The sequence below is a fragment of the Manis pentadactyla genome, chromosome 18 (assembly GCF_030020395.1).
Source record: "Manis pentadactyla isolate mManPen7 chromosome 18, mManPen7.hap1, whole genome shotgun sequence".
Classification (NCBI taxonomy): Eukaryota; Metazoa; Chordata; class Mammalia; order Pholidota; family Manidae; genus Manis; species Manis pentadactyla.
Window position 1 is genome coordinate 16,410,090 of NC_080036.1, and position 24,709 is coordinate 16,434,798.

At 36.8% G+C, this 24,709-nt stretch overlaps 1 protein-coding gene across 1 annotated transcript in view; it reads right to left on the minus strand.

The window, feature by feature from the left end:
* The window catches only part of ASB7 (ankyrin repeat and SOCS box containing 7), a 51,554-nt gene that overhangs the window by 23,488 nt on the left and 3,357 nt on the right, over positions 1 to 24,709 (minus strand). The window contains exons 3-5 of the mRNA XM_036878712.2: positions 20,387 to 20,507; positions 18,226 to 18,487; positions 497 to 1,102 (exon numbers count right to left, since the gene is read on the minus strand). Of these exons, the coding sequence (XP_036734607.1) occupies positions 497 to 1,102; positions 18,226 to 18,436 (817 nt within the window). The 5' untranslated portion in view covers positions 18,437 to 18,487; positions 20,387 to 20,507. The remainder of the gene's footprint in view (positions 1 to 496; positions 1,103 to 18,225; positions 18,488 to 20,386; positions 20,508 to 24,709) is intronic.

Below are 24,709 nucleotides of genomic sequence, written 5' to 3' on the forward strand. Positions count from 1 at the left end.
CTGACAAAATATCTGAATTAGTAACACTGCTGTTTCATTTCATGTGAGTTCACACTGTCATGAAACAGAAAAGCAATAATAAATGTAAGAAACAGCTTAGAAAGAAAGTACAAATGCTACGTGGCCCTTCAGTGCTGTAGAATCTAAAATTCAAAATTCTTCTAATTTCTTGGCCTGAAGGTCATGGAAGTCTGGGATGACTAGGTTTATGACCAGTAGGACCGCCTTGTTCTAACATAGCTTTTTGTTCATTTAAAAAATTCTCCTCTCTCTGTCATTCTATCTACCCCATTACTTTTAGTAACACAACTGAATTTTTATGAATTCTTGTTATATACAGCTTTCTTTATATATCAGATGAAGGAAGAATTACTAAGTAGGACTAATAGAAATAATTAGTGTCTGGTCATTTTAAGTTGTAAAAACACCTTAAAGCTCCTTGGAAGATGCAATTTTTTTTAACAAGTGCAAAAACAGTAATAATCAAATTACATACTTGTGACTTCTTGTAAGAAATCCAAACATGGTCGACTACTTCCAGAAATACTTATTGAAACAGCCAGTGGGGTCTGTCCTTCATAGTTCCTTGTGTTCGTGTCCGCTCCATAATTATATAACATCCGTGCACAAAGCACATCATCCCTAAGGGCAGACAAATGTAAAGGAGTCTGTCCATCTTCTAAGCGACCCAAGTTTGTGTCTGCTCCTCTCTGAAGGAACATTCGGCAGTAAGAGTGATTGCTTTTGATCACAGCATATCGCAGCAGGAAACCGTTCTGAATGTCGATGTTGGCGTTGTGGTCCAGGAGGATTTTCACACAGCTTGACCTCTCGCGGATAATGGCGAGCTGAAGTGGCGTCGTACCTTTATCACTGAGCGGGTCAACCTCCGCCTTGAACTCCAGGAGGAGTCGCACAAATGAGTCCCTACCATAGTGAGCAGCCACATGGAGGGGTGTCCAGCCATCATTGCTTTTTGCATTAATAATGTCGCTCCTGTAGTCAGATTCTAACATCAGGCGTGCAATCCGGGCCCGGCCATGCATGGCTGCGTAATGAAGAGCAGTGAAGCCTCCGATTAAGTCCTTCACTGTGGGATCAGCTAGAGTTAAAACCAAAATGAAAACATTATCAGCCTTAAGACACAACAAACTCTACCATGACATAGCACAGTTTAGCCAATTCTCAGACAAAATGTGAAATGATTAAACATTATAATGAACATCAAGTACTTCTTTCCTCACCTTAACTAAAGCATAGTTTTAATGGGAAATAAATTTTAGTAGGGCTATCAAACTTGGGTAACAGAGTAAGAATGACTTACAAAGTATTTAAAAGATACATACAGAAAACAGAGTTCAGATCACCACATTCCCTCTTTGCTAATCTAACCAAATGCTTTTGGCTATTCAACTCCCTCATTTCCATACTGTTTCATGTTTCTCTTCTGTTTTGAACTTTCTGTTTTATTTTCTCTCTGTTTCTTCTTGGTCTTAAAGAGAAGCATGTGTAGCAACATCTGCTCCTCTAAATTACGGATGTATTGTGGTCTGGCAGACTGTGTTGTTTTAGGGTATTCTGAATTCTTAGTTTTATAAGAACTTTGGAGGTTTTAAGAATTAAAGCAGCATATTGTGTGAAAGTTGGGAGAAACCTCAGCATTGTATAAATATGATTTTCTAAAAGATCCAAAAGCCCTGTCCTAGGTTGACTGTTTTCTGGAAAGAAGAGAAAGAGGGGTGGGGGTGGGGGACAGAGAGAGAGATAAGAGAAAAGGAAGGAAGAGAAGAAAGAAAGAAAAGAGAAAAAGATAAGGAAGGAGGAGAAGGCAAGGAGAGAGAAACTACATTTATGAAAAGGAGAGAGAGAGAGAAAAAAAGAAGAGAACGTGGGGAAGGGGAGGAGAGAGAAACTGCAATGACATGTTTGCTAGAACTCCTCAAGTCACAGATTTCATCCCCTGCCCTCAATCTTCCCTGAAGCCAGGGGTCGGGTCTATGCGGCTCCCACCTCACTGGCCATCCTGGGCAGTGGGCAGGTGGCCAAAACAACTCCCTCATATTATGTAGGTCACTTTCTGGAGGCCAGCAATGCCACATGCAGATAAACTGGTCAGACCTAACCAAGTGGGGTTAAAATGCTTTGTTCTCATAAAGTCAGCCTTAGGTTTTGGTTTGTTCATGTAGAGAAAAACTAATGAGTGTCTTTTAAACAAACTAACAAAAAGCACCCAAAGGAAGTGATTAAACCCTGGTGTATTGTTCAGTGAAATGTTATTTAGTTCTAAAGCATATGACAGCTTTAGAAAAACTGATGAGGCAGAAAACTGTACGTAAAATATTAATAATACTTTACAGAGAATAAAAATTTCAATTAAAAAGTAGTTGCTAACAAAACCTATAAAAAGGTAAATTTGGGGGAGAGCTATCTCAGTTGAATTTCTAAAATCATTTAATATAAACTGATAGTACACAATAGTATTACTTTAATCCACTTAAATAAAATAAGGGTATATTATCTGCCTTGGTCTTCATTGAAAGAAAAATATACAGTATCCTATTTACTGTGACTTAACAGAACTCAAGGCAAGAATATTTAAACAAAGCATTTTGTTGCCATCTACTGGTAAGGCATGAACATGAGCTACTGATGTTTCTATTTTGACGGTCAATGCCGAGCCGTCAAGTCAGCTTCAGGTACTTTTCATAACCAGGCCTAAGTGAAGATAAGCATGAAATCAGAAAGAATCTCTTCTATTCAAATGAAACTATAAATCTTGCCAAGACATCCATTTCTATCTACACCTGACCAATCAATTGCTTCCTTAATTTGCTAGTGACATATAAGAATACTTTTTCAGTTCTCCCACCTTCATCCACCAGGGGTGTCTTTAAAGATGCCAGCAAACATTCTTATGTGCATCCTCTACTTGCTCTATTTAACAGTAAAAGAAAATTATATTACTGAAACTACACTTGCATCTTTGGTTTACCACTTGAGGTCTTCTTTTAGATTCTACATTTTGGTGCTATATTGAGCTAGGAAAACAAAGATTAACAAATACAGCAATGATTTGCTTAGTCTTAATTAAAACGAGAACTGGAAATAGCACAGAAGGGAAGAGCTATAGGTTTTAATTTAAAAATTTATAGTATTAAATCTGTACCATATAGTTACTGTCCTCAAGGAATTAACAAATGGGAGATACAAGCCAAATGAGTATGCAAAACACAAATTAATTTTAGGATTATTAATAGTCAATGCAATAAGAAAAAGATCTCATTTGTAATAGTAACAAACTACAGAACACCCAGATATAAATTCAGTAAGAGATGTGCAATGCACATGTAAAGAAAACTTTTGACTGAATTCACTTCATCTGTGTTTGCACAAGTGTCCCTTCATCAGAAAAACTTTCCCTGAACACAAACATGGCAGGCCCATCAACCTCAGTACTTTGTCCCCTTACCAAGCTTTCTTCCCCTTAGGGAAGGTGCAACCTATTTTAAACAAGATGTAGCACAGACTCAAGAAACCCATTTAAATCTACTGAAAATATTGGAAGTATATATAAATAAAAGCAGAGAAACACTCCCTATTTAATAATGGTTCCTTTTTTTCTCCCAACAGCTATACTGAGATAAAATAAAATTCACCCATTTTCAGTGTACAGGTTGATGAATTTTGATCAAGTGCATACAATGACTATGATCATCATCAAAATATTTCTATCATCTCAAAGTTGTTCCTTCCTGCCTCTTACAATCAATTCCCTGCCCAGATTCTGGGACCCAGGCAACCACTGACGCTCTGCCTTTTTAGAATTTCATATAAATGGAATCATACAGTACTGCAGACTTTTGACTTATTTCACTTACCATTATGTTTTTGAAATTCATCCATGTTGCTGTGTGTATCAAAAGTTCACTCCTTTGTACTGATGAACAGTATTCCATAATTTGGATATACAATTATTTATTCATGAGCAGATGTACAACTGGGTTATTTCCAGTTTGAGGGTTTTATGAATAAGGCTCCTAGGAACACTCACATACAAGTCTCTATGTGGATATATGTTTCCATTTCACTTGAGTAAATAACTAGGAGAGAATGCTGGGTTGCAAGTTAAATGGACATTTTACTTCCTAAGAAATTGTCAAACTTTTTCTAAGTGGCTATATATTATGTTCCCATCAGCAATATATGGGAGTTCCAGTTGTTGCAGATCTTCACTAGGACTTGGCATCATTTGTAATTTTAACCATTCTAGAAAGTACAAAGTAGTTACCTTCTTGGGGTTTAATTTACATTTTCCTGTGACTAGAGGTATTGGGTTTTTTCACATGTTTTCATTGTGAAAATGTCTGTTGAAATCATTTACCCATTTTCTTTGGGTTGTTTTTCTCATTACTGAGTTTATAACTCAATTGTATATATATTCTCAATATTAAGCCCTTTGAGAGATATGTTTGTAAATATTTTCTCCTAGTATGTTGCTTGCCTTTTCATTTTCTACACTGCCTCTCTTGGAGAGCAATAGTTTTAAATTTTGATGAAGTCATTTGCCAGTTTTTCTTTTATGGATTGTGCTTTTGTGTCCTGTTTAAGAAATCTGCCCAACACAATGTCACATAAATTTTCTGTTTTCTTCTATACATTTTACACTTTTGATTCTTGTATTTGGGACAATGATCCACTGCTAGCTGATTTTTATATGCAGTGTGAGATCAGATCAAGGTTCATTATTTTCCATATATGTATCCAGTTTTTCAGCACAATTTGTCAGAAGGACTATCTTTTCCCCAATGACTCATCCTGGTACCTTCATTGAAAACCAATTTACCATACAAGTGTGTCTATTTCTGAACTCTATTCTGTTCCATTAATGTAAATGTGTATCCACACACCAACACCACATTGTCTTGATTATTGTAGTGTTATTGTAAGTTTTGATTGCAGGCACCATACACCCTCAAACCATCCTTAAAACTGTTTTGGGCAATAGCTTTCAGATCAATTTGTCAATTCTTCAAACAAACTTTCTAGAATTTTGATTGGATTGGAACTCTATGACCCTAAAAATGGAATCTCTCCCAAATGATCTAAATAATATCAATTCTTCCAAACCATTAACATGGAATATCTGTTTATTTAGGTCTTAATTTCACTAGGAAATGTTTTATCTTCAGTATACAGGTCTTGCAAATTTTTCATTACATTTATTACTGGATATTTTAAGTTATGTTGCAATCTTAATGAACTTTTAAATTTTCCAAATGTTAATTGCTGGTACAAATAAATAAAATTTTTGTATAATTTTTTGTGTATTCTGTATTCTAGCTACACTCACTTTTTAAATCTAACACATTTTTGTAGATTTCTTACAATTTTCTACATATACACAATGATGTTCTCTGCAAATAAAGACAACTTCATTGCATCCTTTCCAATCCACAGGACTATTTGAACAGGATATTGAATAAAAATGTTTGTAAAAGCATATATCCTTGACTTGTCCCTGATTTTAGAGGGAAAGCATTCAGCAGTTTACCATTTACCATTTACTATGCTGTAACCTGTAGTTTTTTGTAGGTGCCTTTCCTTAGATTTTAGAAGCTATCTTCTGCTCCTGATTTGCTAAGTCTTTATGGCAGATGGTACTTTTTATTGTCACATGCATTTTCTGCATCTACTGAAATGATCATTTGGCATTTATTTTTATTCTATTAATAGGACAAATCACTTACCATACTGATTTTCAGGCTAAACAAAGCTTGCATTCCTCCAGTAAACACTCCTTAATCATAGTGTAATATTCTTTTTTATATACTGGTGGATTAGATTTACTACTGTTCTGTTAAGGTTTTCTGTATCTATTGTCAAGAAGGATACCAGCCTGCAGTTTTCACATCTTCCAATGTCTCTATTTGGTTTTGTATCAGGGTATTACAAGCCTCATTCAGTTAAGTTTACAAGGGCTACCTCAAAGAATTTCGGTGGTATTGTTATTATTTATTCCTTTTGTATTTGAAATAATTCAACAGAGAAAGTAGCTGGGCCTAAAGTTTTCTTAGCAGAAGGCTTAGTTGTGAGCTGAATTTCTTTGATATAGGGCTATTAAACTATTTTTTCTTGGGTCAGTTTTGACAATTGTGTCTTCCAAGGAATCAGTTCATTTCTTCTAAATGACAGATATATTCCTTATTATCCTCAATGCCTTTAAGATCTGTAGTGAAAAACTGCTTTTCCATACTTGGTACTGGTTATGTCTTTGGTTTTCTTCATCAGTCTAGCTAGAAATGTATCAACTTTATTGATCTTTTTAAAGAACCAACTTCTGTTTTTTGGTTTATCAATATTCTCTGTCATTTGCCCATTTTCAATTCTACTGACTTCATCTATTCATTCCTGTTCTTACTTTGGGTTTAACTGTAGCAGTATATGGGGACTGGGTCAATAAACCCCTTTCCTTTTCTTTGCACTACTACTGTCATGTATATTACATCTTCATATAAGGCCAACAACAGTTTTACAATTATCATTTTATGTTGTTATCTTTTTAAGAGATGAAAGGAGGAAAAATAAAAAAATAATATCTAAGGTGGTCCCTCCCTAAAATCCCTGCCTCTTGAAGTTCATGCCTTTGTAACCCTCTCCCCTTGAGTGTAAGCAGAACCTGTGACCTCTAACCAACAGAATCTGTCAAAGAAGATGGAATGTTGCTACTGTGACTATGTTATTACATATGAGATTCCATCTGCTGGCAGACACAGTAGAGTGATTCTCCTTGCTGTTTTGATAAGTTAAGGAGTCATGGTGGGAAAGCCCACAGGATAAGAATCCGAAGTTTACCACTAGGAAGCACAGGCAAACTACAGCTAACGGTCAGCAAGAAGCTGAGGTCCTCAGTCCTACAGCCCAAGGAAATTAACCTTCCAACAACTTGAGTGAACTTGGAAGCAAACTTTTCCAGTCAAGCCTACAGAGGAGAAGAGTCTATCCAACAGCTTAAAAGCATGAGGTAATAAATGTGTGTTTTATTAAGTCACGAGTTTGTGTAATTTATTACACAGCAATGTAAAGCAAATACACTGTTTTTTATATGTACCTGTGTTATTACTTTACCAGTCATCTTGTTTTCTTGTGTGAATTTTAATTACAGATGGTCTTTTTCTTTCAGACTGAAGGACCCCTTTTAGTACTTTTTGTAAGGCAAATCTGACAGCAATGAACTCTCTTATCTGGGAACATCTTTCACCTTTATTTCTGAAAGACAATTTTGTTGGATATAAAATTCTTGGTTGACAGTTGTTTCCAGCAATTAGAATATGTCATCTCACTGCCTTCAGACCATTGATTTCTTCTGAGAAATCAGCTGTTTATCTTATTAAGGATCCCATGTACAAAATAAGTCACTTCTCTAAATGCTTTCAAGATTTTCTTTTTTTGGCTTTCCAGTTTGACTACTATGTGTCTAGATGAGCTTATTCTACTGGGAGTTCACTGCACTTCTAAGATGTGTAGTTTAATATTTTTCATCAAATGTAAGATGTTTTTGGCCATCATTTCTTCAAATACTTTTTCTGCCACCTTTTCTCTCCCCTCACTTTTCTGCACTTCCATTATGTCTCATGCATACGTCAGTATGCTTGATAATGTCCCAGAGGTCTATGGGACTCTGTTCTTTTTTTTTAATTCTTTTTTCTATGTGTTCCTCAGACTGGATGTCTGTTGAGCAATTTTCAATGTCACTGATTCCTTCTTTTGCCAGCTCAAATCTGCTGTTAATGAATTCTTCATTTTAGTTATTATATTGTGAACTCTAGAATTTCTATTTGGGGACAAATATATGTATATGTATATATATGCATATGTGTGTATATAAATTTATATATGCAAATTCTCTTTATTGATATTCTCTATTTGATAAGTCACTGTCATCATGTTTTCCTTTAATTCTTTGAATATGGTTCCCTTAGTTCTTTGAATACATTTATAATAGATGCTCTGAAATTTTGTTAACTAAGTATAACATCTGGGTCCCTTTAGAAACACTTTCTATTAGCTGGTTTTAGTTTCTGTGTATTAGCTATATGTTTCTGCTTCATACCATGTCTCATTAATTTTACTGTAAACTGAAGATTTTGGACTACACCACAGAAACCCTGGATTTTGATCCACACTCCTTCCAGGTGGGCTGCTATTGCTGTTTGTTTTACTGAATTGTCTAGACTAATTCTATACATATGCAGCCACTTATGTCCCTGCTCATTTGTTATTACTATTAAAAGCATGGCTTCTGGAAGTGACTCTTAGGAATAACGTATTTCTGGACAAAATAACTTACGTTTGACCAATGACTGGCCAGAGGTTTGCTTAAGCATCTTGAGCCAGTAAGGTTTTCGCCCTTTGCCACAGGTGTCTGTGTATATTCTGAGGCACTCATTCAATAATCAGGTAATTTACAAATATACTCCAGCTCTCCTTTTTTAGCCTCACATTCAGCCAGTCATGAGTAGGTAACTGGGGTCTTCTCTGGCCTTTCTGAAGCATGCAATCAGCCCTCCAAATTCCTAGGAACATGTAGAAGTTTATCAAAGCCCACATGCTGTCTCATTCACCAGGTCTTCTGTTAAATATGAGGCTGCTCTGTCGCTTGCTCCAAATAGTAGCAAGCCTCAGGCACCCATGCTGTTGGCTCTTTCAGATTGTTTGCCACCAAGATTGAAACCAATGTTTTATTTTCAACAATGCTCTAGGCATGGGACACTTCCACTAAGTTCCAAAATCAGGTCAGTCCCCTCTGGCAGCAAGGAGACTGCCAGCCCTCACGGTAATGTGCCAAAGAGATTGCTGGGGAGGCAGGGGAGGTAGATGGAAACAGTTACTCTGAGGTCAATTTCTTCTTTTTCAAGTTTCTTAAGGTCAAAATTGTTCTTTTCTACTATAGCATTTAAAACTATAAGTTTATCTCTAACCACTGCTCTAGAACATTCCATAAATTCTGACATACTGTATTTTCATTATCAAGTTCAAAATATTGGTTTAATTTCCAAACATGAGACTGTCCTAGATATCTTATTGTTGTTGATTCCTAGTATAATTTCATTGCAGTCAGAGAACATATTCTGATGATTTCACTGTTTTTATATTTACTGAGACTTTATTATCCACATATATATGGTTTATTCTTGTGTCTGTATCATGCACACATGAAAAGAATGTATATTCTAAAGGTGTTGGGTGCAATATTGAAAACCATCAACTAGGTTAACATGTTTGATAATGTTTTTCAGGTTTTCTCTAGTTGTTTTATCTAGTTGTTCTATCCATTCCTGAGAGGTTTTAAAATCTACAACTATCCATTTCTCCCTTTGTCAATTTTTTGCCTGATGTATTGTGAAGCTCTCTTACTAGGTGTGTGTACATTTTGCAACTGTTGTTCCTCCTAATGAACTGTACCATTTGTCACTGTGAAATGCCTCTCTTTAGTTATGGTAAAAGTTTATGTCCTGAAATCTATTTTGTATGATATTAATGTAGCCATTCTAGCCTTCACATGCTTACTATTTGCATGGTATATCTTTACCCATTCATCTACTTTCAACCTATCTGTACCTGTATATTTAAATTGTATCTCTTATAGGCAGCATATAATTCTTGTGTACCTATCTTTTCTATTTCTAGTTTTTAATTGGAGTGCTTAGTCCATAAATATTTAATGTAACTATTGATATAGTTGAGTTTCAATTTAGCATTTTATTATTTGTTTTCCATTTGTCCTATTGTTCCTTCCCCTCCCCCCTCTTTTTTGACTATTAGAACATTTTTTAAGAATTTCATTTTACTTTCCCTATTGACATTTTAGCTATACTTTGGATTATATATATATATATTTAACTAATTGCTCTAAGGTTTGGAAACACACACAGTAACCTGGTCAAAAACATGACAAGAATTTGTATGGAGATACTATTACATGCATCCCATTTGTGATAAAAGCTTAAATACTTTTGGACATTACAAAATCCTAAAAGCAGGAAAATCAGTTTTACAAAATAAATGTATAAGCACTGATTCCTAGTTTGCTATATGTGTGATTACTCAAAAGTTCTGGAAAGCACCAAATGCAATTAGCCAAGTTACACAGGTACAGGCACTGCTCAGAGGTCTAAAAAACAGTTACGCACTATGCCTTAAGTATAAACGTAGGAAAGAAAAGCAACAGCAATGAGAGGGGGGAAAAATCTAGACAAGTGCCTAAAACTCTGCTAATAATTCACCACAGAATAGAGTCAGAAATTAGATGGTACAATGTTTCCAAATAGGATTGATTTCCTCCAGAAATAATACCGCTCATGAATGAAAAATTTTAAATGTAGAAAAGCAAGAAATTAAACACTCCCTAATAACTACTATCAACACTGATGACAGACTCTCAGCTTTTCTTCTATACATTTAAAAAAAAATTACACATAATTGCAATCACTGTCTAATTATTTAACCTTTCCTACATAGTTGTGCACTGAGAATACCTCCATTTTAAAAATTATATGGAATGAGGGGTGGAATTTTCACACAGAAAAGAATTACTGCACTTCAGACCGCTTCCTTGGAATAAATTATCAGAAGTAGCTTTATTGGGCAAAAAGATCTCCCACTTCTAAGGATCTGATACATTACTACTAAGCTGTTTCCACAAGTGCTATCATAAATTCCACCCTCAATGTCCCTGTTTCATCACATTTAGGGCTATCACTTCCAACATCTTTCATTTTTAAAAAGCTAAAAATAACTTACCACCACTCTGCTATGGATTTCTTGGATTAACCCCTTATATCTCACTTATTTTCATTTATTTCACCAAGAGGATTTTACCCACTGTGTCAAGAGAAGACCTGAGATGCTTTTCTCAAGTTCCTCTGGGGACTCTTGCTTTCTGGGCTGAACTTCTAGACCTTCGGCTACTGCAGCCCACGTCAGTTTGCATAAACACTCAATCTGAAGACAAAATAAATGCACTCAGGTAGGGTCTCTGTTACTTTCTTGAAATGTCCACATGGTCTTAGAATTTTTAGGAAGATTCAAAATGGGAAAACGAAGATACTAATAATAATGGGCTTCTTGTGATAGAATTTCTTCCCCTTCATTCCAACAGCACACTAACCTGGTCAGAAAGATTATCAGGATTTGTACAGAAGCACTATAATTACATGCATCAAATTTGTGTTTAGAAACTCTTTTGGATATTATAAAAGCCTAAGTGTTCATCATTTTGAAGCAGGATGTTGGAAAGAAAAGCAGCAAAACACCATTTACCTGCCAGGTCAATGTTTTGTATCTGTGAGGTCTACTAGTGACGCGCGGCTACTGCGCACTTGAAACAGAGCTATTGTGATTGCGGAACTGGATTTTTATCTGATTCACTTTAAATGCAAAAGCTACACATGCTATAGTTGGCACGGGTTTTGATTAAATGAGAAAAGAGAGCCTCACGTGTTTTTCCCCTTGGAATACAGGAAGTCTCAGTTATCCATGTCAAAGTCGCTCATTTTCTCAGTGGTCAGGCTTTCTTCCCCAGCAGGGCTTCACAGAACTGCTCCCCGACCAGGCTTCCCTCTGAGGTCACGTCACTGTCACCACAGCACAGTGCCAGGCAGCATCTCAGCTCTGAGTTTTGTTGGCTACGTGTGATCACTCACTGGTGGTTTTACTAATTGGTGTGTGGCTGTACAGATTTCACAATGGTTTAAGATTCAATCCTTTAATATGCTTGAGATAAAAGATTTCTAGTTGGGTGAATGGCTTGTATTGAACATCTTTGTCTCTATGTCTGTTTTTTTAAACTGCACTTGGCTAACTCTCCCCTGCTCATTTAATAAATGCCAAGTCTTTTCTTCCTAATCCACAGGCCCCCAAATCTCAGTTATTCTGATTTCTTTCACTCTCACTTCCTATCCAATCTAACAGCAAATCCCATGGGCTTCACTGTCAAAATACATCCAGAATCTGACCACTTCTCAACACATCCACTGCCAGCAGCTTGAATGAGCCACTAGCACCTCTTGCCTGAACTATTCCAAAGCTTCCTGACCGGTCTTCCTATTCCTTTGCTCCTCAACAAGCTAGTTTTCCTCAAAGAGGTCAGAGTAAGCCCTTAAGCAAGTTCATATCATTCTTCAGTTGCGAAGCGTTCAGTGGCTTCCCATTCTTACTCTGAACAAAGTCTTGGCTTTCTTGAGCCTTCAAGGATCTACAGAACACTCCGCTGACCCTCCCATCATTCTGCTCTGGCCATCATCCTCTGGGCTTTTCCTTCAAAGTGCTAGACACGTTGCTAGCCTAGAATGCTGTTCCTTTAACTTTTAACACACTTGTCCCTGATTAGCATGCGTTTGGTCCTCATTTCTTTCAGGCTTCAGATCAAATGTCACATAAGAGGCCCCCATGAATACCTAATTTAAGAATCATGTACCTCTTTATCCCTTCCCTCCTTCATTTTTCTTCACAGTATTTATCACCAACTCAAACTGTGTATTTTACTGTGAATTTCCTCTCTTTAGAAATGTGAAGTGCCACGACAACAGAGATTTTGTTCCTGTATTTCCAGCCCTCAGAACAGGGACTGGCACATTGTAGGTGCTCAATATACAACTGTTCAGGGTGAACACAGGGAGATGGAGACTACAGTCTTGATAAGGCAGCAGGCACCCACCTGCTCTTCTTGCTGAGGTCTTGGGCCCTTTCTGTAAGTTACATACTATGACCATTGGATTGTCTAAAACACAAGTCTGTTTCTCCCACTCTACCCTGTCAAATAACAAATTGCTCACCATTGCCTCTAGAATAAATTATTGTATATGCTCCAATCTTACTGAACTGTTTTCAGTTCTTCAAACCAAAGATGCTCCCTTTCTTCTTCAACTCTTTATGCCCAGTGACCAGTGTGTTTGGAATAATCCCATAATTTCATCCTCCTGTCATCTTATCCCTGCCTTATCTTTCAAGATCTCAACTCAAACCATGCTTTCTCTAGAAAAGCCTTCCTTGCCATCCCCCCCGCCAAATACACTCTGGCAACAGTGGAGGCCTTTTTATGTGGCATTTAGTCCACTCTGTTGGAAATGCATCGTTTTCCTACAGACCATACAGAATCACGGTTAAGACAACTGAATCCTAGCTCCACTATGTATGAAGTGAATGACCTTGGGCAAATTACTTACCATTCTGGGCTCAGCTTTCTCAGTGAAAAAAGTACTATTCACTCTCAAGGAACTGTTGTGAAGAATTAGTTATACTAAACGTTCAATAGATGTTGGCTATAAATCTATGCATCTACTAGACTATGAAATGCCAGAAGGTTAACACAGTGTTTGTTCATTTTTGTATCTCAGTGCCTGGCCCAGAGCCTGGCATATGTTAGATGTTCAATAAATATTTGCTGAATAAATACATGTATAAGTGGTTTACAAAGGACCAACTGACCACCTCATGAACTAACTATATGAGTTTTCTCTCTCATGCACAGAGAGAGAGAGAAATTGGGAGGGGGGAGGGAGGGAGGAAGAGAGAGAACTGAACTCTTCTTTCCCATGGGTTATTTTGCTTACTTTCCCATATTTGAATCTGACTTCATTTCACCTTAATACCCATCACAGAATAAGCTTATTAACAGGAGGCCAATCTGACTGGAAGTTTATAAGCTCTTAATGAAACTGTGGTTTTAGGAAAAGAACAGCTATGAGGAATTCAGGCACTTTTTAAATCTTACCATAAAGGTGGCCCATATTCAATCAATATTTTTTAATAAAAGAAAGGATCAGTCTGTCTGTATAAGCTGGGAAACGAGATAATTATCTCAGATAAGTGGTGTTTGCTTCCCCTCTCTCCTCCCCCTCACTGAGAATAAATCAGATGTGGGTTCTACCGTCATGAAGCTTCAGACTAACTGCACATGTAGACATTACATAGAATACAACAAAAATAACTCATTATGCTTGTCATAGAAGCTATACTAAGAAGGTGCATCTGACCAAGTCAGATGGTAAGGGAAGATGCCCTGAAAAAGTGAGGAGAGCTGAGGGAGAAGCAGGCATGATCAAGGTTCAGGTGACGGCAGCAGGGTGAGCTGAGTGACCCAGGCAGGTCCTGGGCAAAATCCTCGGGCTCAGGAATGTCAAAGAACACAGGGGGCTGCAGCTCAAAGATGAGGTGGAAAAGCGACATCGCAGGGTCCTGGAGAGCACATGAAGGACTCTGAACATTACCCTAAGAGAAATGGTTTTAAAAAGGAAAGAGTTTCATTTTCATTTTTAACAGTCTCTATTTGGAGGCCAGCTAGGAGAGGGCAAGACTGGAAGCAGAGGGGATGGCGCTCATCCTAACGATCTCAGTGAGGAATGAGGCGTCCTTGCCCAAAGTGGGCCCAGTGCCTCCAGTGAAAAGAAGTGGAAAGATCTGACTACTGTTTAGGAGGAAGAAAGGCAAGGAGGGCTCCTAGATTCCTAGCACAGCAGTCAGAGGTCATGGAGCCATTTACTGCGACAGAACATGGTCAGAGCAGCACTTGTGCTATGAACCATGAGTGTGGAGAGGCTTACAGGCAGCTGTATCCACTGCTGGAGAGATCAGAAGCCAGGCCTTGACTACAGCACAGCCTGTCTAAGCATCATGTGTAGCCAGGGGTGTTTGTTTTCCCAGTAACACTTCCAAACTGACATATAATGGCTAGAAAAAAATGCTCCCTCAGTCCCTGATTCTACTAGGGTTAACAGGAGCAAGGAAAGGAGCTATAGAAGAACAAATGAGGAGCATCTCCAAAATATGTTATTTTGCTTTAAAATTTTATATGGAAATGTAAAGGGTTAAGAATAGCCAAGACATCCTTAAAGAACAAGGAGGGGAGATCTGCATCCTACCACCCCCCTACGCCAGTTATCAAAATTTATTATAGAGCAAAAGTAATTCCAACAATATTAAACTGACTCAGGGATACCCCAACAGACTGCAGAACTAATGGAACCATGCATATATGAAAACTTTATATCTGAGCTGGTAGGACATAGCAATAAGGAAAGAAGGGATGATTTAGACTGTCTTTATGGGGAAAAAATATGAAAGTGTACCCAACAGCCTTATAGTATACACAAAGACCAATTCTGGATAGATTAAAGACCTAAACATCCCAAGATGCAGAACAGACCATTAACAAGGAGAAAACAGGCAAATAATGACCTATGGTATGAGGTACAAGACACAAAAAGCACAAACATTAAGGCAAAAGAAAAATAAAATTCATCTCTGTTTAAATGCAGACTTCATCCTCCCAAAAAACATCAAATTATACCCATACAGTGGAATCTGAGATAGTCATATAGTGACAAGTATCACTTAAACTGTTGTGTGAAAAAAATCAAGATGCAGAACAGACTATTGCAAAAGGGTAATAGGTTAGAAGGTAGAGGATGGAAAAATATGTACACCTACCTGTACAGACTCTATCTACAAGGACACGAAGGAACCAATAAGAGGAACTGCCTCTGGGAAAGAGAGGAAGGGGCTGGTGCTAAAGAGCAGACTCTTACCCTCACTGAAGAGTCCATAATATCTTTTGTTTTGTTTTTAACCATGTATACATATGTGTTACCTTCTCAACCAATAAAATCTCCTGTTGAGAAAATCTTAGCCACTGTCAAAGAATAAAAAAGAAAGAATGGTTTAAATAAATGATAGTATTTACAACACCTAAGATACGGAAGCAACCCAAGTGCCCATTGATAGATGAATGGATAAAAATATGGTACATATATATAATGGAATATTACTCAGCCATAAAAAGGGAACTCTTGCCATTTGCAACCATGTGGATGGACCTAGAGGATACCATGCTAAGTGAAATTAGTCATATAAAGATAAACACATGATTTCACTTATATGTGGAATCTAAAAACAAACAAACAAAAAAGAAACAGACCCATAAATACTGACAATAGACTACTGGTTACCACAGGGAGGAGGGTATGGGGAGGGAGAAATAGGTTTCTTTGGGGTAATGAAAATGCTCTGAAATTGATGGTGATGATGGGTGTCCAACTCTATGAATGTAACTGAACGCCACTGAATTGCACACTTCAAGTGGGCGAATTTTAAGGTATATGTATATGAATTCTAACTCAATAAAAACTGTTAAAAAAATCTATGCACATATATACTTACATACCATATGTGTGTGTGTGTACATATATACATATACACATACACACATTACAAGAATGGGGGTGAGGGATTAGGGTTTAGCAAATTGTGGCCCACGGGCCCAATCTGGCCCACCACTGGTTTTTATAAGTCAGGCTGTATTGGCACATAGCTACCCTCATTTGCTTACACGTTGTCTATGGCTGCCTTCACACCTTGCACAAGGGCAGAGTTGAGTAGTTATGGCAGAGACAATAGGGCTTGCAAAGCCTAAAATATTTACTATCTGGCTTTTTACAGAAGAAGTTTGTCAATCACTGATATTAAAAAAATCCTTAAGTTCCACAGTTGAGCAAAAAACAGATGCAGAATAATAGAGTCAGTAAATCATTTCTGTACCAAAACCACACACAATACAAACTGACCTATTTTCTATGGGTAAATGTTAATAATATTAGGCAATGATCTAGAAGGTTAAGGACCAAACCAAACTCTTCCCTATGGTTACTTCTGGGCAGGGGCAGGCAGATAAGGATTGGGAGTTGGCCAAAGGGAGCTTTATTTGTAATTTAATTGAAAATTTGTTTTATTTGTTTTAAAGAGATGAATTCATGTATCACCTCAGTAACTAAACTTTTTGTGAAATTAATATTTTAAAAGTGAGGCTGGCAGAGCATAAAGTTACAGGACGAGGTAGAATGAAAAATGTGAGCTCTGATTTTGTTCTTAATATTACTAAGCACAGCCAGAATTCTAAGTGTTCTGATCCTACACCCACCTTCATAGTCTTTTCAGGTATTTCTCCTGGCACTCTTCTTGTATTTCCCCTTCAGTAACTTCAGAACTGAGGTTTTCAAATTTTAAGGTGAAATGAAATATAAGCAAGGGTGGCCGGAAGGGATGGAAGACAGCTACAAAGGTGGGCACACAGGCGGGTGAATGGCTGGGTTCTGCCAACACTTAGCTATTTCAGGGATATATTCCCATGTCAGGGTTCCTAGGAACTACATGACAACTCTTAGTTCCAGGTTTAGTGTTGTCTTGCAATGAGCCCATGCTCATAACCTCTGTATTCCCATCTCCACATAATTCACACGACCCTGACAACCACTGTGGGACTTCTCTTTTTGTACTTCAGTTAAGTTTGCAAGTAAGTTTGACTGGTCTGTAACAAAGTATACCTCAGAAATGAAACTGAATGAGCGGTAATGTGCAATTCAGGCCCTACATGGTACACGTGGTATGTGAGTCCTAACTCCACTGCTTTACACCATAATTTACAAAGATAACATGGGTAACAAATGATAAAATATAGTCTGTCTTTAGAAAAATAAAGTAAGTGGAAATTCAACTGGAGAAAAAAGTAAATTAGTTTCAGACAACTATTAATTATTATTGATTATGGGAATGGAGTTCTTCCAAGCAAAAACATAAAATGTCAAATGTAGCTCCCAATTGCATATATTTATATAAAATTAGACCTCGTAGAACCAATCTTCTTGTAGGATACCTATAAACTATGTATAATTCTGGAAAAGGCAAGTCCTCTAAAACAGTAATAAAAGCAAGCACCCAAAACCTTTTTTAAAAAGGTTTTAAAACCTTTTAAAAATAGGGGGTCATTAAGGCCATGATATTTAAAGGGACCTGTGCTAGGTCTGTGCTTGAGCAATCAACAGGGGAAGCTTGCACAATTGTCTACGTGAGGGAACTGCAGCCACTTCTGCTCCTGCAACAAAGGCAACCAGACAACCCGAGGAAGGGCTGCTTTTAGCTGAAATAACCTAGAAAAACCTGGCTGTACATAAACTACAGTAACAGGGTGGAAAAGCACATTCACCAAATTGATCTTTTAAACAAATCTGTTTTAAACAAAACTCAGCATGATCACAGCAAGTTTTCACAAAAGAGACTGAGTAAGAAGTTAACAAATGAGAGGCATTAAAATGGATAAATACATGCACATACATATTTCCAGCTAATTTAAAGTTTTTCCTTGGGGAAAAAAAAGTTTACTTCTAGTAAACTCACCTCCATGTTCTAGAAAGACTCGAACACATCGTTCTTTTCCTCTTGCTGCAGAGAAATGAAGTAAAGTCCAGCCATTAGCATCTCGGCCATTCGGAGAATAGCCTTGCTCTAACATCTTTCGTACTGTGTGAACATCTCCGGCAGCCACTGCAGCCTGAATCTGCAGTTCTTCCTGGAGTTCAGGGTTCCTTCGACAATGGTGGTGTAACATCCTCGCTGAGTCCCCTTTTTACAAAGGGTTCATTAGGTCACAGGAATCAGCCTTTAAGGACAGGGAGAATACATGAAATTTAGAATATTTGGGTCCTGACAGCATGTCCATTAAATACCGTAGAAATTTTCCGATGTTAAATCATGTAAATCTGCATAATGACAGTTCATAATACTACAATTATCATATTTCTGTTATGACCAAAACTTTCAGTAATTTCCCTATGATTATAAAAGATTTCAAAAAGAAAGCCAAGCAGAAAGCCCTAAATGGCTCAAATTTCTTCTGCAGCCTTTTGAAAACTCAAAGCAAACATCTTACGAATGTAATAACATTATTTCAGGTAAAATGAAGGTGATACTGAGCAGCTAGATGATGCGAGACAACAAAGGTTTGGTCAAGTGGGTACTTATCTTGGGAATTCGATTTCCCTGAGGCATGCGTTTAAGTTGCAAGCTGTTCAGAGATTCTATCACAGACCAGTGAGTAAATATGGGGTACCAAATGCACAATGCATAGACCTTTAATTATGAGAAGCAGTTTAAAAAAAAAAAAAAGGTAAAACCTTTAGGTGGGTTCCTTAAGTAGGTTCAACAGTACTTTATTTTTAGCCCCAAAGGGTGAAAGGTTGGGGGACAGAAATGGGCAAGATTAAGTGTATTAGAGTAAAATGTGTAGATTTTATTTACTTTCCTTTTGTTTGTTTCTATTTCTCTTTCTATCCTCCTTGATTGATGTTACTGGATGCATGATTTACAATCCTTTTTCTGCCACCTATCTTTTAACACTTCTCTAATTGAAGTTTTCCAGAAGTTTACTCTATAAATATTCCAAGTAATAAGGTCATACAAAATATTTTACAACTATGAGAATATAAGAATCTAAACAACCTGTTGATTAACCACATGGAAACTATTTTAAAGTAAAGGTAGGTACTATATTGGATTCTCACACACTCTAATAGGTCACAAAGATGTGTACTCAAAGTCAATATAAAATGAGATCTCCTTCACAGGAACAGGAAAAGTCCAAACTGAATTGGTGAGAAGCTGCATCTTATAGGTACCTGTACAAAAACTTTTTAAATGTATTTTTAAGCTTTTAAATAGATACATAGTTAAACATGCTTCTGGAAGCTGTTCCATCTGGGCTAATTTTAAAGAAAAGATTAGACTCATCTCCTAATTAGCAGGGTTCCATTTCTAAAAATAAAAAAATTATGTGATAAAGTCCTTTACAGACATTTTGGTCTCCTATGTAGGTTAGACATCTTGGGATAATCTTATTACCAAAAACTTCTCATTACAGATTGTACAATGTTAAACTTAAGCCAAACTTAGGTCAAATCATCACAGTTTAAGAGTATGATCAAATATCCTGTTATTTTATACATAGAAGATGGTCATTACAAAGGCAGAAGTTACCACTATTAAGTAATGTAATTTAAGAATATCAGGCTACTGCTAACAAAGAACTATTTCCTCAGAGAAAATAGGGAAATGAGAAATTTCCTGATAATTTGTTTGCTTAATAAACATGATTTCCCCCCATCTCTTCACTTAATTACTCTTTCAACCAACACTAAAATTAAGACTCTTCTCTTGTAAAATTTAAACCCAAAAATCTTTTTGGAATAGGTTTTTGCTTATTTTTAGCATTGTAAGGGAAGATGTTGAAAGCCATTAGAAAAGAATTAATGGAAACGACTGCTCTATTCTCAAAACAATCATCTTTAACAAATTTGTTTTTAAGTAAGATGATAATCTTGCTACTTAAATGAGGTATACTATGCAGGAAGATTCAAACAATATCAAAACAGACCTAGATTTTCTTTTAGCAAGTGTTATATTTAGGATACATCAGCTGATCTGAAGGAGACAAGTAAAAAAGCTAAATGGGTCTTTCCCCAGAACAGCACAGATGACCAATGACCGACCCTCAGTCACTTACCTCACGGAAAAATGTTCTTTCTCTTGATACGTAGATTGCCTAATAACCATTGTGCACATACAGCATCATGGGGAAGGTGCTCAGAATGTGTCCAGACTGCGGCATGAATGAGTTTCTCACCCTAAAAACAAGTAACAATCATGGAAAAATTCCTAAAAATAATAAAGAATTGTACCTGCCTGCATAGTCTACCTTTTGATAAGCTTATATTTACACAAACTTACAGAGTAGAGAAAGAACTCAGATCAATTCTTAGAGAAAATGATCTCAGATACCTACATTAATCCCCAAGGTGGTATAAAATATGAATTATATTCAGGATTTTTTTTATAAGGCAGTTTTAAAAAAAATAATAAAGAAAATAATAAATCACACATTTGGAATTGGGATGCAAACACAAATCCTTCTTTTTGTCCTATCAGAGTATATTTTCAGACTTTTTAACTGACATCATTAGTCACTTACTCTTTCAAGAGGACTAAAATGAGAATATGTACATTATATATAGTAGGTGGCCAGGGCCAAAATCTCCAAAATTAAAAGGAGATTATGTCTTCAAATGCTGGCTCCTCATATGCCCAAATGGCATCGTGTGAAGCATTTTGAAACTGTTATTCCTTCATGCACACACAAAACTAGATGAAATTTTAACAAGTCTTGCCAGCTTCCCCATAGGAGTTCTGTAAAAATTTTCTTTACAACTAAAAGAAAAGGGATCTTTCTCCTTAAATCCTAGGTCTGTGAATTCCACTAAGGCAAAGCACACATTTAAAGTGATTTCCACACATTACACTGGAATCACTCTAGGAATTACTCACTGGGAGAAGTGCCACCCTGTCCAAGTGGGGGTGTGCTAAGCCCCCACAACTACGCAAGGAAAAGTCAGGCTGCCTGACATCACGTGCTATAGGGGAAAAGCCTCGGTCGCAGGTGCTGCCGGCTGCACACCAGTTGTCAACCAGTCCAAATGAGCGGTGTCCACTCTGACCCTTTCTTCCTTTCCCACCTTTCTTTTCCTTGACAAACTTCTTCAAGGCAGGCCAAAGATTTTGCCAACTTGCACTTGTAAATAATACTTGATTTAAAACTCTGCCTATTATTTCTAAATAAATGAATGAAACTCAATCAGAACAACTCTGACAAGACAAACTGTAAAAAATCCAGAACTATCCTTACACAAATGGCTGATTCTAAGACTGGAACAGAAAACAGACAAGATGAGCTGGGAGCATCTTACAATGCCAAAAAAAAGCAGTTTTCAAAGAAAAATGCAATGATGGGGGTATGTCAAAGGAACACAAAGCCAACTGAAAGAGCTCTCAGTAGCCAAGATGGAATTATCTGAACAATTAAAATATTACTGGATTCTGATCCAAAGTGGAGAGTATCAATAAGCCTATATTGCTATAAGTAACTGACTGAATGAACAAAGGGTAGAGAAGAAACATCTGTGCAGCATTTTAAATAATTTGTGTAAATTCTGCCACTCCAAGAGGATGGAACATAAGTCCCCTCTCCATAAGAGTGGGCCATGCGCAGTGAGTTCCTTCCAGAAAGGACAGTATGGAAAGCGGGGAGATAGCAACTTTCGAGTAAGAAACCTAAAAAATACTGCTTGAGCCAGGTGGTCATAGTTAGTATCGATGGTGCTAAGCATGTTTGTGTGCTCTGAGAACAGCATTTTACCTCTGTGGCCTTTCTCCTGAAAACCCGTAACCCTAGTCTAATCATGAGGAAAATAGCAAATTCCAGTTGAGAGACATTCTACAAAAATACCCAAATGTCACGGTCATCAAAAACAAGGAAACAAGGAAGTCTGAGAAACTGTCCCAGCCAAGAGGAGCCTAAGACAGGATGACTGAACGTAATGTGGTGTCCTGGGTGGGATCCTGGAACAGAAAAAGGATATTAGGTAATGGCTAAGGAAATGTGAATACAGTATGGATTTTATTTAATAATGTGTTCATTACTGGTTTATTAACTATGACAAATATATCTATTAACGTAAGATGGTTAACTGGTGGAACTGGAAGTGGAGTATATGGGAATTCTGTATTGTCTTCACAAGTTTTCTGTAAATCTGACTGTACTAAAATAGAAAAATGCATTTAAAAAGTACAAACCTAATGTCTGTATTGGTGAGAGACATTCTACAAAAATACCCTCAATGCCTCCAGCATTTCAACAAGGGAACATGCAACTACTTCCCACATGAGCTCTAGCTACAGTTCAAGAATAAACACCCTTGGAGGCCTTACTTCTAAGTGTGCCCTCAGTGTCCCCTGCCTCCTAAGAGAAGTAGAGATGACCCTTTATTGTTCCAAGCCCTTAAGAATCCTTGTCCTTGCTGTGATGGCCTTCCATCTACCCATCACCACTTCCATGGAGGGCAGGGGGCGGGCGGTTGCAGGAGGACATGCAATGTGGAAGTCGAGATTATGAAATGGTATTCATTTATTAGCAATATTAAGACTATTAAATATTCAGTAAGTGGTAATAATTTATTAGTAATATCAACATATTAGTAATTTATTTGTGTTAAAACACAAGGTGACAAGAAAGAAAGAATAGTAACCTGTTGATAACCTCCATGGGCTACTTCAATCACACAAATAAAAGTCTACTGAGTGCCTAACATGGACTCCCCACACTGCCAGGCCTTGGCCACTTGTATTAACTCTGGGTAGAACTTTAATAGAGTTCTGCATACTTCAATCAAATAATCCTAGCAACATGAAGACCTTTTTCCCCTTCTCTGACAGTACCAAGTACTATAAATAACCACAGGTTTAAACCAAAAAAGCACTCTTTACGTGCATCAATCTTTACAGGAAAAGCATACTGACACACATACCAGGCACACATGATCCCTCTCAGCTGCATCCCTTAAATTATGAAGGACAATGACTTATTACCAAAATATCCTAACAGTTCAAAGCATCAGAAAATTAATTTTATCTTGATGTTATTTTAAAAGAGTTTGCACTTCATAGAGGATAGCTATCGTGTAAAAAGAAAAAAAAAAGACTATTAAACTTAAAAAGTAAATACAATATTTATTTTTTTTAAGTGGTAAAGGTGTCTATTAAAAACCACAGAAGCTCAGAGATGAGAATGGATAAAAGCCTATTTCCCCTCAAGCAGTGGGAGTTTGAAAATCTGGTAACTCATGGAGTCACTGGTAAAAGAATACAGCAAAGGAGGCAATTTTAAAAATAAATATATGTACAATGTAAAGTGTTTTAAATTTATAATGAATTAGAATGACTAAAACTCTTGAGAGTACAATCTCTGGAAATTCCACTCCAGGTTTCAGTCACAAAAAAGAAAAAGAACATACAAACAAGGAAGACTTCAAAATGATATATCAAATTTCAGAATATCAGAATTAAATACCAAAATGAGCCACTTCCCCAATGTATATCATTTTTAAATGAGATTTTATTGCCCAATATTAATAGTGTGTTTACATTTTACAAATTATCTTTTTTACTGTACCAGAGGTGAAAAGAAAACAGTCTAGGTCTCCACGCTTTTACATTGCTGACCATATTAGAAATCATAAATTTAGGAATTAAAATGTTACCATCTAATATGAATATACATGCCACATGAACTTCATTAAATTAAAACCAAAACTTGTTGCTTCACATAATTAAAAGAAGTCTGTATTCACAGAATGGAGCAAAGAATAAGCTAAAAAACAAAATATACTTAAGAACTAATTAATTAAGGTCTTAATTAATATGTTAAGTCTAAAATTATATAATTTTCACCAAATAGGCCCACATTTCCCCATTTCCTTTGCCATAAATGATTAGTCATTTATGGCTTTTTGCATATTATTTTCACTAAAACTCCACACATTTTTTTTGCTTAACTGATACAAATTAGGACTGTGCTTTCAGATTTCACACAAACTAGAAACAAGATAACAGCTTGCTACTCAAAAAAAGAAAGAAGCATTTTTTTGCAGAGTAAACAGAGTTACAGAACTGGTAAGAGAATAAAATCAGCAACTAACTCCAGGGATATCAGCTCTGAGAATGAAAAAAAAAAAACCCACCAATGGCTCACAAATCCTAAGAGGGAAAATGGATGTAGAAACATTACAAGGCCCAAAGTGCAACATGGCTGAGATGCATGCTGCCCAGCTCTACTTATATGACTGAGGGCCTGGAACCCAAAACAAAGTAGATATGTTATGTTAGCATTACAATGGCGTTTATGTTTCCAAATAATAAGGGTATTGCTATTTCCTCTAAATTACTGGGCCTCCATATAAGACAAGGATTTATTATCATGCACAACTTATCTCTGACT